The sequence below is a fragment of the Synchiropus splendidus genome, chromosome 7 (assembly GCF_027744825.2).
Source record: "Synchiropus splendidus isolate RoL2022-P1 chromosome 7, RoL_Sspl_1.0, whole genome shotgun sequence".
NCBI classification, from domain to species: domain Eukaryota; kingdom Metazoa; phylum Chordata; class Actinopteri; order Syngnathiformes; family Callionymidae; genus Synchiropus; species Synchiropus splendidus.
In genome coordinates this window covers 8,855,785-8,872,039 of record NC_071340.1, presented here as the reverse complement: position 1 = coordinate 8,872,039, position 16,255 = coordinate 8,855,785, and the positions used below count along the sequence as shown (strand labels likewise).

Below are 16,255 nucleotides of genomic sequence, written 5' to 3'. Positions count from 1 at the left end.
TATTTGAAAATGTTATGCTCCGAGTGTCGTGTCACGTAATAATTCTGACAACGCTAGAAAGGCCAAGACCACATTCGATCAAAGTGGCATGTTGAGTGTGGTTGCTTGATTCATAGCTACAACTAATTTCATTGCTGCTGTGTAGCTGTAAGCCAACATGATGCCTGGAAAATATTACTCAGACCAGACCCCCTTCCTTCATCAATTCCATTGCTGGGTTTGCCAGGGGATCGCTTGCTCATCACCTTTCTGCCCGTTCTTCTCTGTGTTTCGTACTGAGCAGCAACTCTACCAGCACCTGTGCAACTCTACCAGAAACTTCTCCGATCAGTGTGTTTTTTCCTCTTAAATCTTAAGAGAACTGAATCTGTTGGCATTAAAATAAACCAGGGCAAATCGAGATTAGCCATGTGGTCTTCTTAAAAGCAGATTAGCAACTGAACACCTACAACTGAAAGGTGGGGACTTGAACATGATGCAAGGTTTAATTAAATCCCTCAGATCGAATTGATCGAGAACGCTTAGGAAACCAAATCAACTTATTTAAATGGCAGTGATTTTTTTTGTTTTGTTAGTGAACTAACAGTTTCTTACTGATGGAAATTAGCCTTACAAAATGAATGAATACCAATACTAATAATTTGTCGCCTTCCAGGAAAACTGGCAATGATTTTTTTGTTTTTTGTTTTATTAATGTACAAAAGTCTTGATGAAACAATTTTCATTTTGAATTAGGGAGGTTTTTAATGGCTTGTGACTCGGGGTATAAATATTTGGTTTCCCTGGTCATAATTAATCCAATAAAAAAAAAATTGCTTGTGCTCTCAAACTAGAGGAGAGTGTTACGTTCTGAGTTAGAGATGCTGCTGTGACAAGCCCTGTTATGGTGCGAGGACAAAGAGAGAGCACGATGGGTCTCTTGACCTTCATCTTTACCCGAGCAGGGTTGCTTCTCGCTTTGTTGTGACATTGATTGTTTTATTGAGGCGACAGAGAAAACTGCACCTGAAGATGTGTAACCTTTGCTACAAATCAATGGCTTGTAAAATGAAGAAACGGCAAAATATATACTGCCGCAAATCAATGTCTCGTTAAGAGAAGGTCAAAATACCAGAGAGTTCCGTGGCAGAAAAGTTTTCTCCAGTGAACTTTCATCTTATTATATACAACTATAGTGCATATAATGAAACCACACCTCATATATTAATGATGGACATCAGGCATGAATGTCAACTTGGTCGATGTCTTTCTGTCATCCACCTCCTTTATGTAGTTAAGGGAGCAGTACAACACCTAGCTATCCCTTCAGACAAGTCTCTTTAGTCTCATTCTGTCTTTCTCTGAAATTCCACCAGACCAGAAGATGACTCATTCCATTGCAGAGTTGTAAAAAGTCCCATTCAGGACCATATTCTGCTCAGATGGTGGAGACAGTAATCACTGTTGGCCCTTCTATCTTGTAAAGGACATCTTTGCTATGTCACCTGAAAACTTCTGAAAGTGGCATCTGTCTGTGGTGAAAAGCATGAAGAGGAGAGGAGAGGAGATGTTGACGTCTTCTTGAATAATCGGGCCCGACCCTGCTCTGCTTCACACCTGCTTTAGAAACAATAAGTCACACGTGTTTTATTGTTATGGCCCCTCACAGCATCATAAAACACTTAACGTCCCCCTCCTGACATGGGCGCACTAATCTGTCACCTCACTACAGTGGAATTACGAGCAATTAGCAGTAAATCTACCACACAGGTTGTTAATAGGTGAGTAGAATTTTCTAATAGGATGACGTGCTCATCCCCATGAGGACAGTGTTTCAAAATGATTGTGTAGAAAATAGGACTGCAGAAACAACTAGCAATTAAAAGTGACAGCTAAAATGCAAAGATACAACCTGATCAATGAAGGATCTTGTTTCCTCCTTCCATCCATTTTCTTATATATATATATATATATATATATATAGACACTGTGCCTGTCCATTACCGATGTGTCTAACTACAGTAGGTTCTTGTTATCTATTTCTGGGGAAATTAGGAATGAATGTAAATGCTCACGTAACTGTGTGCAATGGTTGAGTAATATGGCTTCGGATGTGGGATGATCGCCATATCTGAAGCCTCTCACCTAGAGCTCACCCCTGCTACTTGAGAGAGCGAGAGGTGTGAGACACCCTAAATTCCTGTTGCAGGAGTTATATAGAAAAGCATTCACACATACAGGTACCTTCGGACAATTTAGAGTCACCATTTTACCTCACTATGTTTTTGGCCTGTGGAAGAAAAACCCTTCTGCGACTGTTGCTGCCATTTGTCAAAAGTGGCTATTTTATTGTCAGATACTATTGTGTGCTTATTCATCTAATAACTGAGAGCATTAAAAAGTTTATAAGATGAGGATAAATTGATTAAATTTTTTTTTCTTTTCCTGTTTCAGCTGGAGTATGTTGGCTGGCAGTTGAACCTGCAGATGGCGCAGTCAAGTCAAGCCCGGCTGAAGTCTCCCAGTGCTGTTCTTCAACTGGGGCTCCGCAAAGAAGACTCTGAGGTGTGTGCATGCACGATGTACTCTGTGTCACTGGTCATATCCAGAACCAAGTATTCTGGCTGCACAACTGGTTCGCAGTCAGTATGGCTAATCTATGAATATCTCCCCTTGTCATTTAATGTTTTATAATAACTCCAACTGCATTATTATCTCTGCTTTGAATGCCCATCACTGGGAATCCCACTGGTGTCTGTGTTGACCTGGAGTCAGACAGACATCTGGCTCCAGAGTTAGTGATTTGTGAAAAACAGCGATCGGGGAGCTTGTTAACTGAACCTCCAGGGTCTCACTGGTCTCTGGGAGGCTTCACTTTGAAGCCAGAATGTCCAGTTATTTGTGGGTTTGTAACATGAATTGCTCCTGCTGGAGCACAATCTCCTCCCCTGTGCATTATGAACCCTGTTTTTCTTCTTACCCAAACATGACCGGTTTAATATACGGCATCACACTGAAATCAATGAAGCTTGAATTTATTTCACTGATACGCATTTAATTAGCTCGACCACAACTTGGAGAATCCCAGGCAATTATAGAATCACTCTAATTGCTGGTACCCCTGATCCCCTTTTCCTCTGGGGACTTGGCTCATTTGGTCGGTGTGGATGGCTGTGAAAGCTGACCAAATGTGACACGAGTTTTGTTCTTGCTTTTGTTAGGTATTACAGTGGTGCCTCGGTTTTCGAACAAATTGGAATTCGAACAAATCGGAATTTGAACAAAAATTTTGAGATTTTTTTTTTCGAACGAAAATCCAGAACTCCTCTGTATGCAGACGTGTCCCGTTAGCTACATTTACTGAGTGTTTTTTCTTCATATTGTGGTGTAAAACCTTTCCTGTCTCCGCACTGGACCGTGGTAGAGTGTCACAGGGGAGGTGCTCGCTCTCCACACCTCCGAGGCTGGAGCGCACACTCCAGGGTTCTATGTCCTGTTGTGGGCTGGAGACAGGGATGAGGCGAGTCTCAGACAGAGCATGACTTGGTTCATGACTTTGTCACAGCCAGACTGCACGGAAGCACACATTCAGAGCTGGACACGCACCGGGCACCTCTTCACTTCTGGAGAGACGTCACTCACTCGGCAACCCCTCCCACATGCAGCGGCCACACACATAGAGGAACAGCGCACCTGCAGCAGACACTCTACATTCACTCCTACAAAAGCCTATTTTAAGGCTTGGAACGCATTATTTCTTTTTCCATAAATTGTAATGGGGAAAAATCGATTCAGATTTCGAACAAATCGCTTCTCGAACGGCTGTCTGGAACGGCTGTCTGGAACGGATTGTGGTCGAGAACCGAGGTACCACTGTACTTCCATAATTGGAGAACTGTGTAGGCTGACCACTTGCTCACCAGTGACGTCAGATTAGGAACATTCAAGACTTGTAAAAACAACCTTTTCAAAAAACAGTGTTGAATGAACAATGACAACACATTTTGTTGCCACGGTCGCACTTAAAGTTCTTCACTGATCAAATCTCACATACTAATATAGTATCTTTATCAAAAATAAAAGTTTTTCTTTTCCAAGTTAAATCAATTTAAAGTTCACCAAATGGCTGCCTCATTTGAAATGGTCTGTTACCATGAGATGATTGACTGAAGGACAACAAAAATGTAAGTTGAGCTCTGCATGTGTCCATTCCGGTTTCTACTATCATAAAAATCAACAAATCACGAATCAGCTTAAACACACTTGTTTATTAGTAAAAACAAAACTGACTCACCAGTCATATTGGTGAGACATTATTGCTGCATTACAGCATGTTGGCTTGTGTAACGTAACCGCCACTGCCGATTTGAGGAACAATATAAATGTGTGGAGATGTTCCATCCCGCCCTTGGTTCATGTGTTCATCCTCATTCTTGTTGTGGAAAAATCACAGTATCCACACAGCAGCGGGGTCTAGATTTTGGCGGACATTGAGTTTAGATACAGGTCCTTGTTTGCTGACTAGAGGTTTTCCAAAAAACAAAACTGCAATGCAGCTGGCCATGTCTGCAAAACTGTGTGCTGTTTGGAGACTCCTGCTGTCATCTTGAAAAAGAAACTTCCGTCCATTTTCTTAAACTACAGTTAGCTACAGTTAAAGTGGCACTATTTACAGTGCAGTGCGTCATTAATCTCCGGATCCTTTGTGGGCTACATGCACAAGCTTTCGTGACAGCGAATGAATCAGGTAGAACGTAGTTTTATTTTAAAAACTGAATGACTTGATAATGGATGTCGTTCTTTCACACTACAAAGTATCTACACTAACAAGATTCCTCCATGAAAAAGCAAAGAAGCGCAATCGGGCATCTTTAAAGATGATTTTAGTGATTTAGTTGCATGATATGTTAGGTGAGGTCAGGTTGTCCCTTGTTTTGGTCAGAGCAATCCCTTTAAGAGTGTCCTTTTGAATTCATGCGGAACTTCCTTTCTGACACATGGATGGATGAATTAATACAATTATTTATTTAAAAACTTTACTTCATTTTTTTCAAAGACTATTTTATTACCACTTTTCACTGTTTCCCAAATGAAATAAGATATATTTTCTCAAACTAGTCTTGCTTATAGATTCTTTTGGAGCCTTCTGTTTGTTGTCAAGAAAACTGAAAATGTCTAGGGGATTAAAACACACTTTATGACAAAATCCTTGGGTTGATTTACCCCTCCAGCATTTTGATGCTCCAACTGATCATAGAAGTCTCATTCACAAACTGCTTTGTATTCTGTCCCAGGGGAGCGGTTTAAGTGTGGAATTAGTGGTGATATATTGACGCGGTTTACATCTTAAATTGTGTGCCCAAGGCCTCGGCTCAGAATTTAGAGTGCATATATGGCTTCTTATATTCTTCTGAAGATTTCTTACTTCAGACTGTTTTTTTACATCTCGGTTTCCCAAGGCATGTAAGAGAGGAGGCATTAATTTATTTAAATCCACTTACAGAATTCCCCATGTGGGAGGAGATAGCTGGGGGCTGAAACAAGCCTTAAAAGTGGAGAGGGATCTGGCTCACTGAACATCACTTAGGAGATTATCCTGTTTGGCTGCAGGGGGTGCTGTTGTCTCACAGTTGGTAATGTTCTCTCAGGCTCACGCTTGACATGGCACCTTATTTAACTTTGTGATTAATATAAGAGACGTTTTTTCACGCCAGTTATCGTCTATATTTAATGATCAGTTCTTTGACTGTAAGTTATACATAGGCTAGTTGCAAGACTAACGCTTGCCTGCTGTCAGGAAGCACAGGCTGGATAAGCTCAGATCAGTATGTGGTGGTTGAAAAATCAAAGTGGAGGTGGGGGCTTGAGGGGAGTGGAGCACATGATAAACTTGAGGTCGGGAGGAGAAGGATAAAGGCTGAGGTGAGGAAGGAAATTAAAGAGAAAGAAGTGGTCTGTATGTTATTGATTGCTTGAAACCCAAATGGAAACTTTAAGCGACTCTTGTCTGACTGACTTCTGTCTTCATTAGTGCATCCCCTGAGGAGGCCTGTCAGAGTGCTTTACATCTCTGTCGCTAAATGTGATGAGGCAGTGATGGGCATCTACAGGATTATGTCTCGGAGAGTTAAAAATAGGTGTTTCTTCCTCCATCCAGAGAAACCTGTGAACTATTGTCCCCGTTCCATGTCACATCTCATTGGTGGCAACTGTTCCCACCACAACACAAGAAACATCCGTTCAATAAAATAACGCAGGTCAATTCTTTTAAAATGGTATGAACATGAATTAGAATAAATGTTCACTGTTGAAGTCCCATTCGTGCGGTTTACATGTATTATGTTTTCAGTTTGAAGTCTTTCAGTGTCATAAATTACTGACAAATTGAATAAACACAGGATCATAATGAAATGCGGCAAGTTAATATGTAGCTAAAATAAAACTGCAGCCAAAACACTTGAGCGATGAAGTTGAAAAGTTCATGCCTCTGCTCATGATCATGTCCAGGACAGGCTGATGATTTCCACTGTTGTGTTGGCGTTTGCCAACAGTGACCGTTTCAGGGAATAGAATACATTTCAAGTGGAACTTTGGAGAATTTAATTGATTAGAAAGAGAGGGATAGAATGTCAGAGCGGGTGCTGAAGGAATATTACATGAGGCAACAAGCCACACTCATTCGACTTCACTGAAATGGGAAAGCCAAGGTTGCATGTACCTCCTGTACCTTCCTCCTCCGGTAGGTTAGCCAGCACCTTGAATGCTGTATCACAATCTTCCATTACAAAGGATGTCATCAATTACGTCTGCAGAGTGGGAACATAAAAATATTGCGTGTCGATAATCATTACTCAGGTTTAAAGGTTTATGAGTATTTCTCTTAGCTCATTCTCGACACATTCATTTTTGGGCAAATGTATGTATGTCAGAGAAAAGCGAAAGAGAAAAATCCTGGCGATGAAAGTACTTAAATGGGAAAATGGCGATTGCCGCTGATAAATGTTGCCTGGTGCCTCTATGATTCAGCGCAGATAACAATATATACGGAGTAATTGAAATGATGAATTGTAAAGCAGTGATATAAATGGTGGTGTGAGACGTTTCTTCATATAAAGCTAGCAAACTTTCAGCTCTCCGTGGCACTTTGCTCTTAATCAAAACAAATGTGGAGAGAACTGTTGCAAAGTGCTTTAGTGTTTGATAAATTCAGATAACTAATGTCTTTGGGTCTGTGTCTTCACCTGCTCACCTTTTTCAGGAGTCTTATAACAATGGAGATAAACCTTGTGTCTTTTTCTGAACCTGTCTTGTCCTGGTTTGTTGGCTTCTGTACTAACTGTGGGGGCTGTCAAGGGGGCCGGGGGGAATTGCTGGCTTCAACAATGGCAGTTACCTTGTGGTAGTGTTGTCGATGCATTATGTCCCGTCCAGATCCACTGATCATCACTGGATGTATCTCTGAGTTCCATCAGTGTGATGGCTGCTCTCAAAATCTTTGCGAGTCAAGTTCTCATTTACATAATTATGTTTTCTCCCACTAGGATGAGTTGATGCAGGAATTAGATTTTGGTGAGACAGGGTTTGCTTTATTTTGAAAGGCAACCGGATTGTTTTATTTTATGGTTCGTCTGTGGCAAAAATTGAACACTAGAGGAGATGGATCAGACACATGGTGCGCATTAACCATGATGCCCTGATGAACACTGTTGCATCCGTAGTGTTTGGACGTGAGTGTGACGTCCTTCATGACAGCAGGAGAAACTTCAATGATCTTCTCTGCAGTGCTCTCCTCCCTCTTTAGATCTTTCCAATGTGCGTCCATACTGTTTCTGCAGCAGGTAAGGATGCAGCTGGTCGGGTCATTCTCTGTTGTTCTCATGCAGAAGGTGGCCGAGGGAATGCTGCTTCTACTCCTTCTGTTCTGGAGGTTCAAGCGCAGCTGTGGTCAAAAACCAGGACAAGCAACTGTTTATGTGCCCCCCTGCTGTCCATCGTCTCCACTGGTGTGTTACTGATGGTCTGTGGGGAAAAATGAAAACATAGAAAGTCACATTCACTTTAATTCTCTCTCAGCTGTGTGCTGGCAACAACATGGTGGTGGGAAGCACCCCTCTGGCAGCAACAAAGAAATATATCAAGACATATTTTAGCCACCGACTAAAAAGATACAATAAGATAATTGTGCTTAGTTTTGCTTCATATGTTGAAACGTGAAGAACCAAATTCCCTTCTATCTGTCCTTATCTTTTTTTGTAAATAAACATCCATACACAGAAAAGAAAATCCACTGAGTCAATCACAGGATATTGCTTCCACACAAAAGGACACACAAACACAACGTAAACAAGCATACACAAACAACAAACATAAAAACTGGATTATGATTTCACCCCTTCCTTAACCCCATAATTGGCTGAATTTATTATGTTAATCATCTTAGCATTTTTGTGTTTAAAGCAGTGATATCGGTTTCTCTTTGCTCTGTGAGAAATGTAGTGAATCAGTTACAGAAGAATATTATTGTATTATATTCGTCTTTCAGATATCTTCAGCCTTGCATCTAACCAAACAGTCATTGTTCTGACTATGTGGGTCTTCTGTTTGTCATATGGAAATGTTTTCGTTAGGTTAGCTCCCAATTTTAGATGCCATCGAATTCTATTTCTTAAAAAACATTCCTTTTTCTGTTGTCAACGCATTACACATGAAAGGATGTTCTCCCCCTGTGATTTTAATTCATTTTCTCTGTTCTGGTTTACAGCACCACTGGTGTAATAACAGGGGAACAGAGGCTTTTTTTGTTTGTTTGAAACAACACAACTCACCCTATCATGAAAGAAACCTTCACATCTACACACTTGCATGTAGGCAATGATTTTATTTGCTCACTCTGTGTGATGAGAAATGCAATTAAGCACTTTGATTTGACTCCTGGATCGAGGTGCTGTGATCATGTGATCATTGCGAGCCAACATCTCTCACCGTCTCACGTGTCTCAATCAAACCAGCAACAGTGGAAGCAGGTCGAACTTTGAACACGCACAAAGCTCCCCTGCCGAGTTACATAAATCCGTGTTTCTGCCTCCCACGTCCTTTTGTCATGTCGCCCCAATAAACAACACTTCCAGACTATATTCAATCTTTTATATATCATTCCCGGGATTACATGGCTCAATCAATATATATATCAGGGAGCTCAGATGTAAATGCATCCAAGTTCAAATCCTCTGCCACCCACCAGCCAGTGAGGACAAAGACAGCTTTGTCTTAGTCTCTACTTGTCTTGCTCTACTTGTCCCCAGATGCTTTGTTGCTTTGTGTGCCCATCTTTTTAAGACTCTCTGTATATTTCTCCATCTCTCCTCGCCCTCCCTCTTTCCCATTGGTGATTTGTTTTTCTCCTGTGGGATTTGGGATCCCATTCATCGAGCACCCATTGTTCAGCTCTTATCCATTCCAGAGGATGGCCCCTGAGAAGCAGAATGGTGGGTACTTTAGTCTCTCTCTCGGCCCCCACACTTGCTTTTTGCCACCGGATGATGTCATGGTTTTTATTTGCCTGGGGGTACCCATTGATTCTCTCCCTATTACACACTCTCTATATCTCCCTCTCACATTCACCCCCAACCTCCACTCGTATTTCCCTCAGCCAGTTCCTTTCCCAGATTCTTTTGCCTCCTAAAAGGCGCCTTGGGGATTTAGGGATGTTTGGATGTTGTTTAGCACACCCAAGGTACATGCTTGACACCCAGATAGAAGTACCATCAACCCCTAACATCCAACTTTGACTCTCATTTAAATCTCACTGATTTAACCTCCCTCTTTTAGTGTTCCGCCTTTTATGTCCCTCTGGTGATCCGGGCTGTTTTGTCTGGCACCTCGTTGGTGAGGCCATCATTAGTTTCCAGATAATGTGTCGTAGCTGGGAGCAACAGAGTGCTTTCAAATGTGTGTTTCTTCATTTTTTAAGAGATGCAGCTCTGCCTCTTGGCTGAGTTGTGCCAAGATGAGAACTCTATTTCAGTTTTAACAAGACACGCTGATTGCAGCAGCTCAGAGCCAAATGACAAATCACCTGCATTCATCGAACAAACAGACGGCTGATAGGCATGCACTGCGAATAAAGATTGACTTTTTACGCGTGTGGCAAATATTTGTAATATTCAACAGAGACCGTATCATCACGAACAGATGTGGGCTTTTAATGACGTTCCATTGTGGTGAAATTTGTTCTGAAAAGAGCTGCAGTTTGTGTTGACAAGTGTGCCTTTATGCCTCTGTGCTGAGATATAATGTCAATATAAGGGATGGGATGTGAGCCACTGGTCTCTAGTGTTTCTCGAAATAATCATAACAAGTTGGTTGGAGCCTGCCGCTGTTGTCATCGGGAGTGTGGAAAGTTTCCTTCTCTATCAGCATATTGCCACTCTGTCTTTCTGACGTCCAGAGTCTTTGTTTCATCATGCTTCGTTTTTATTTTATGGTTGGGTACTTCTATAGACTTGGTGACAAGTGAAGCGATGGGATTTCGAGCATATGTTTGCTGTAGACATAACTCTGAAACTTCTATATGTGGTGGGACTCAACTAAAGTTTCCAAGTGATTGAAAGTACAAGTATGGAATGTTGTCAGATTTGTGGAGGGAACTTTGTTCTCTATTGTTGACCCTCTCCTCATATTTGTGTTACACATGCAATTGTGGTCACATGATTTTTATTCTGCCATATTTATTGGTCTGTCACAATATCGGAAAGATTCATTTAACTTGGCATGTTAATGAAAAGTTTTTTCTCTGAATTATATCAGGTTAAAAGCACCTGGCACTTGTTGTTGATGTTGTGTTGCAAGGTTAATATTTGGGCTGTCAATGCATTAACATTTTTAACATCAATTAATCGCACTACTGCAGAGTTAACTTGCATTTAACTTGCACATTTTACATCTGTTCTAACTGTAACTTAGAGAAGGATTTTATCAACTCAGTAGTGGCCAGTAATGTTTACAAGGTTATGCTTTATGCATGTTTAAGAACCTTTTCAGTGCCTCTGAGGTTATTTTCAAGATGGTTTCTGTTGTACAACAAACAACAAATGTTTGCATGATGAAAGCATTATTGGCCCCTCTCATGTTGAGTTAAACTTTTAAGTTACATGTAGAACAGATACAAAATATGTGATTAATTAATTAGGAGTTAACTCAGCTGTAGTATGATTGAGTTAAAAAAAACAACAACAACAGATTGACAGCCCTAGTTAATTTTCTGGTGACAATAGACGATGAAGCGCATTGGTTTTATTTAGTGTGTTCTCCATTCTGTCACACTGACCATAATGGCAAGCTATTCCCTTGGCTGAAAATGAATAGTTCTGTCACAAGACACTAACAATCTGAAACTAATGTTCTGAATAAAATACGAAACATAAAGAAAAAAAATGCATTTTGACACACTTGTGGTAACCACAAAATTAATAAAAAGACACACAGAGCAAAAATATAAAAATAAAAAAGAAGATAATGTGGCGGTCAGAACACCTGCACAGCATAGAAAAAAAGAACTGTAGCAACACGGCTGAGCAGAGGAAACAATGGGAGAACTGGCTCACAAAAACAATATCGCAAAACTCAAGCACCAGAATACACATCATGAGAGAACACAGAGTACCACGAGAGCCGCCAATTTACCTGTACTGCACTGGACTGGAACAGCAGACATATGAGCAGGTGTTCTTGATCGCGGAATCTGTTCCAGGTGTGTGCCATTAGCAGGTTAAGTCCAGGGAGGAGAAGAACGCAGGAAGAATAAAAGCGGATTATGACAAGTTTTGTATATTATTAGAAATCTATATTTCAGGAATACGGACTGATAGTACCTCTCTGACTTTTCGTTTCTTTGCATTCTCATGAATGTTGCCCTACGTTTTTTTTTTTTTTTTTTTAGCTTTTATTGATGTGTATAAGCAGAAAGAAATGAAGCAAAACAGACCGTCATGACTTTTTGGCAGCGATCACTTTTTGGCACAACACTGGCAATTACTTACAGTACGTGACACTAGTGAAGCAGCACGGCACATAATTCGATGAAAGCATGTCATGAACTAGAGATGTTAAAAAAAACATGTATTACACTCCAAATTAATCTCCCGTGAGTGAAGAGAGAAGATCAACTTCTGCCTCAGTTTTGTCACTTGTGAAGCATGCCATGAACTGAGATGTCAGAAAGCATTTGATAAACTCCAACTCGATCTCAGAAGAGTGAGGCGATATGGACCACTTTGCTGTGTGTTGTGAAACAGCAACACACGTGCTTTGATTCAGATCCTGTTTATTGACACTGTCCCCGTAAAGTGCTGTGAAGTGCTGTATCCAGGCTGTATGCAGCATCTTTGTTACTTTTGAGACCCAGAGTCCTTTGGCTGTTCCTCCACTTGGAAATCAGGACAATCACAAACCATTGTTTTTCTGAAGTGGTTATGGGTACGAGTGTGACAGTTAATAACACAGCACGTTTGTACCATGATGAAAGTTAAACTGGCAAACTTCAACAAACAGCACAGAAAACTGGCGACGATGTTGTAAACAGACTCTCCAGTTGACCTACAATGCAAAGTGATTTTTCCACTATGTGACATCACTCTTTCCAGTCCTATTGCTTGTGGGGTAGATTGCATTGATGTGGATGGCAACTTGACTTTTTGAAACACGTTGACTACCGAAGTTGTTATACATACTTTGAACTGCGTGGCACACAGGAGTTCATTGCAATATACGGTCTCAACTCTGGATGAGACACAGTGGAACTCTAACTTTTAGCAGACTGTTTTTTGATGACGATTTATTCGGTACAAATCTGAACAACTAGGACTTATTTCGATAGTTATTTTTCAGTTCATTTTCATAGAAGGATTAGGTGTTGATGTCCCATGTTGCATACTTGCGGCACAGATGACATTAACAAGTGGATGGTTTGTATAGAATGAGATTTGTTTCTGAGCACATATTTGTCGCATTTTATTTTAGGCTGGTTTATTATACATGGATTAATCAAAATGAAAATGCATTTAAATGCCTTAATTGTTATTTAAATGACTGTTTAAAAATGGATTAGAAGACACACACTCATGCGTTCACACACATACCGCTCCTTATTATGTGAGACGGACTGTCTGCATGCCACAGGGCCACGGACCTGCTGCCTTGACAAAACCTAACAGTGACACGTAGCAGAGAAAAACAGGGTTTACAGTTGTGAATAGCAGCCGTTACTCCCACAATGCCAGCTCAGTCTTCTTTTTTCTTGTGCACACAGTTTTAAATCTGCAAACAGGTCTGTTTCTCCTGACCCCCTACTCCAACTAGGTGCCAACCCAATACATTAGATATGGAATAGGACCAAATGAGGGCTGTGGTCCGAGGGGTTGAGTGTCACTTCTCCGTAAACTAGCATACCCATATAGGCTGAGGCACCAAGATGTTTGCTGCCCTTTGTTTCAGTCATCCCGGTGCATTTTAAAGAGATTAATGTTTCGTAAAGCAGTTTCTGAAACGTAATCGATCACAAAAACAGTTGGCCCACTCTGTGCAACATGCGAAAACCTCCATCTCACAGGCATCTCTGATTATTACTTGGCACTGGAATTAAGGCGTTATTTTTCAGAGGATGCATCTGGTTTTTATGAGAATGGAATTTCCCAGCTTGATGTTATTTATTTTAGCTGAATTAATGAGTTTGGCACTGAATGTTGTTGCATGACGCGACACCTTTTCTTTCTTTTTGCGTCGGACAACAGAAGCAGGTTGCTACCGTCACAGTCATTTTGTTATGCCTCACACAAAGCCTGTGGTCCTTGGCTGCATGGCCCTGGCACTCTATCTGTCAAGAGTCATTATTTTAGTGTGTCAAGGCTCTTGCATGTAGCTTCCTCCTGCAATAGGAAACATGTATTTAAATTTTAATGGTGTATTTTGGCTGTGTATGGGTGTTAACCTAGACTCATGATTAGTTGCCATTGTGTTCTGAGTGTGTCTCCTGACCTTCTCACTTGAAATGTTGTGGTGTTGTCTGCGGCACAGATGGAGAAGCACCATGACAGTTGAGTTTGTGTTCTGACTGCATACCAATGACGTGCTTTGGGGAGTCGGCTCTGCGATGAGGCCCTGAATTATTATAAATCATGCACAGATAAACCATGTGCTTGGAATTTACTTCAGGAATCTGTCGATGTGCTGTTGTTGTTGTTCTTTGTCTTCTTCCTTTTTCTTCTTCATTTTTCTTTCTGTCCCCTTTCTTCTTTTTCTTCATTCAATATGAAAAGAATTGCTTAACAGGCCTCCTCATCTTGATGTAGTGATAATCAGTCTCTGATGCAGTGATCAGTCATAACTTCATATCATTTCGTTGCCGTGGACGTCTGTAGGGGGCACTACATAGGACTCATAGGACGTTATAGTAAGTGATTGTCTCGCTGGTGTGCGATATTGTCTTAGCCCACCATAAGCAGAAATTTGAGCACTGACCAGTATGCAGCTTTATGTCGACACTGTGAGAGTTTGCAGCCATGCGCACCAATATCTTTAGTCAGGTTGGATTCTGCTGTAAAGGGCTGCTTAAATTCTGCGACGACGGTTGCACTCTTTCTGTCTCGTCCTGTCGCTGACACATTGTGGGAATGGCCCTTCAAATGTCCTACAGCCTCAACATAAACACACACAACTCATCGTGCTGCGGAACACATTGCAATGGAATTGAATGCCAATGACCGCATAAATGCAGATGAAAGAAAAAAGGAATTTAAAAATGTAATTCCTTTGCATCATAACCATATTGCTGCTGTAGAATCTAGTATGCTGTATCGTACATCTTCAAGGATTTCCAGTTATTCAGACAGAATGGTGCTTTACAGAATTGCTTTTCCTCTTGACAATAGAGAGTTAGACATTCAGGTTATTATTTAAAGTGATAACACATATGCTCACTATTTCATACACTCTTGAATTTTGTTTTTTTAATGTTTTTATTTTTTATTTTATTGTTAACAGAGATTTCTGTTTGCACCAATTTTGGAATTCACAAAGGTAATGTGTAAGAAATTCCTCCCAACGATCAGCTGTTAAATGGTCTGAAATGCCTATGAGCTGAGTTGTAGCACTGATGGGGAGTCAAGTCTTGAGTAAATAGTCAACAGGGACAGAGCTCCCTCAGCCTACAGATAAACCGCCAACTCTAGTCAATACAATACAGCATTTGGCAGTTTGAGGTGCTTAATATGATTTGTCTCCTTTCAATGTTTGCACCCTCCACCGAGGAAGTGTGGGATGTGTGAACAAACAAGCACAGGGCTATTTACAGACAGTTTTTTTCCACAGCCAGGTGGCAGTGACACAGAATATCTTGTTTATGTTATAAAACCTCTAATCAGTGTTTTTCTCCTCTTTTCCTGATCTCCAATTCTGTTTTTGTGTTTTGCCTTTTTGGTCGATGAAATTCTCCTGGGTGCTGTTTCTCATTGTGGCTGTTTTTCTCTAATCCTTGACTGAATGTCAGCGTTCCATGGTTTTGTCTGTTCCACTTATATTTGATTGTTTTTTTTTTTTTTTTGTCTGATATCTGCGACGGTATGATATTGAAGCCTGAAATTATGACTCACTCACTCTAATTTTCTGTAGTGGCAGGTGGATGCATATTCTTAGTGCCAATGGCGTGTAAAACTGGCTGCTGTTACAAAACAGAATGGCTTCTAAAGAGGTTTTAAGCGGATGTAAATTCATTATCTTCACCATAATACTGTTGTTTATACTGGTGTTTAGTGCCTCTGTGGACAAATATCTTAATATCTTAAAAACTAGAAAAGCTCAGCGAGAGCACCAAACATACCACCCTAGTGAGCGTGCCAGATCCTAACCACCAAACCAGAAGTGATGTAGGAGGGAGAACATTCCTGGGTTCTAAAGAATCCTGAAATCTGAATTGGCAACCCTATAACAATGTCATATGAATGACAAAACACATTTTGACATTTTTTTTTCCTAAAATATAGTAGGTTGTGCTTTATGAACTCAAGTTTTCCCAATTTTTGCTGGTTTCTAAATGATGTATGGCAAGTGAGCTGCAGTGTTATTTTCGCTGGCTCTCCACTCTCAGCATTATTGAGAAAATGCGCCAGTGGTGCCAGTGTTTAAGAGCAACTGTTCTCCAAATCCAACTTTCTGGACTGCATATGTTTTAAATGTTGAAGTCATCATCTGATGACGCAATAAGTCCCTCATCATTACATTGCTC

At 40.8% G+C, this 16,255-nt stretch overlaps 1 protein-coding gene across 1 annotated transcript in view; it reads left to right on the top strand.

Annotated features, from left to right (window-relative positions):
• Positions 1–16,255, top strand: part of commd10 (COMM domain containing 10) — a 52,773-nt gene that overhangs the window by 1,609 nt on the left and 34,909 nt on the right. Inside the window, exon 5 of the mRNA XM_053870928.1 lies at positions 2,434–2,544. Coding sequence (XP_053726903.1) covers positions 2,434–2,544 — 111 coding nt within the window. The remainder of the gene's footprint in view (positions 1–2,433; positions 2,545–16,255) is intronic.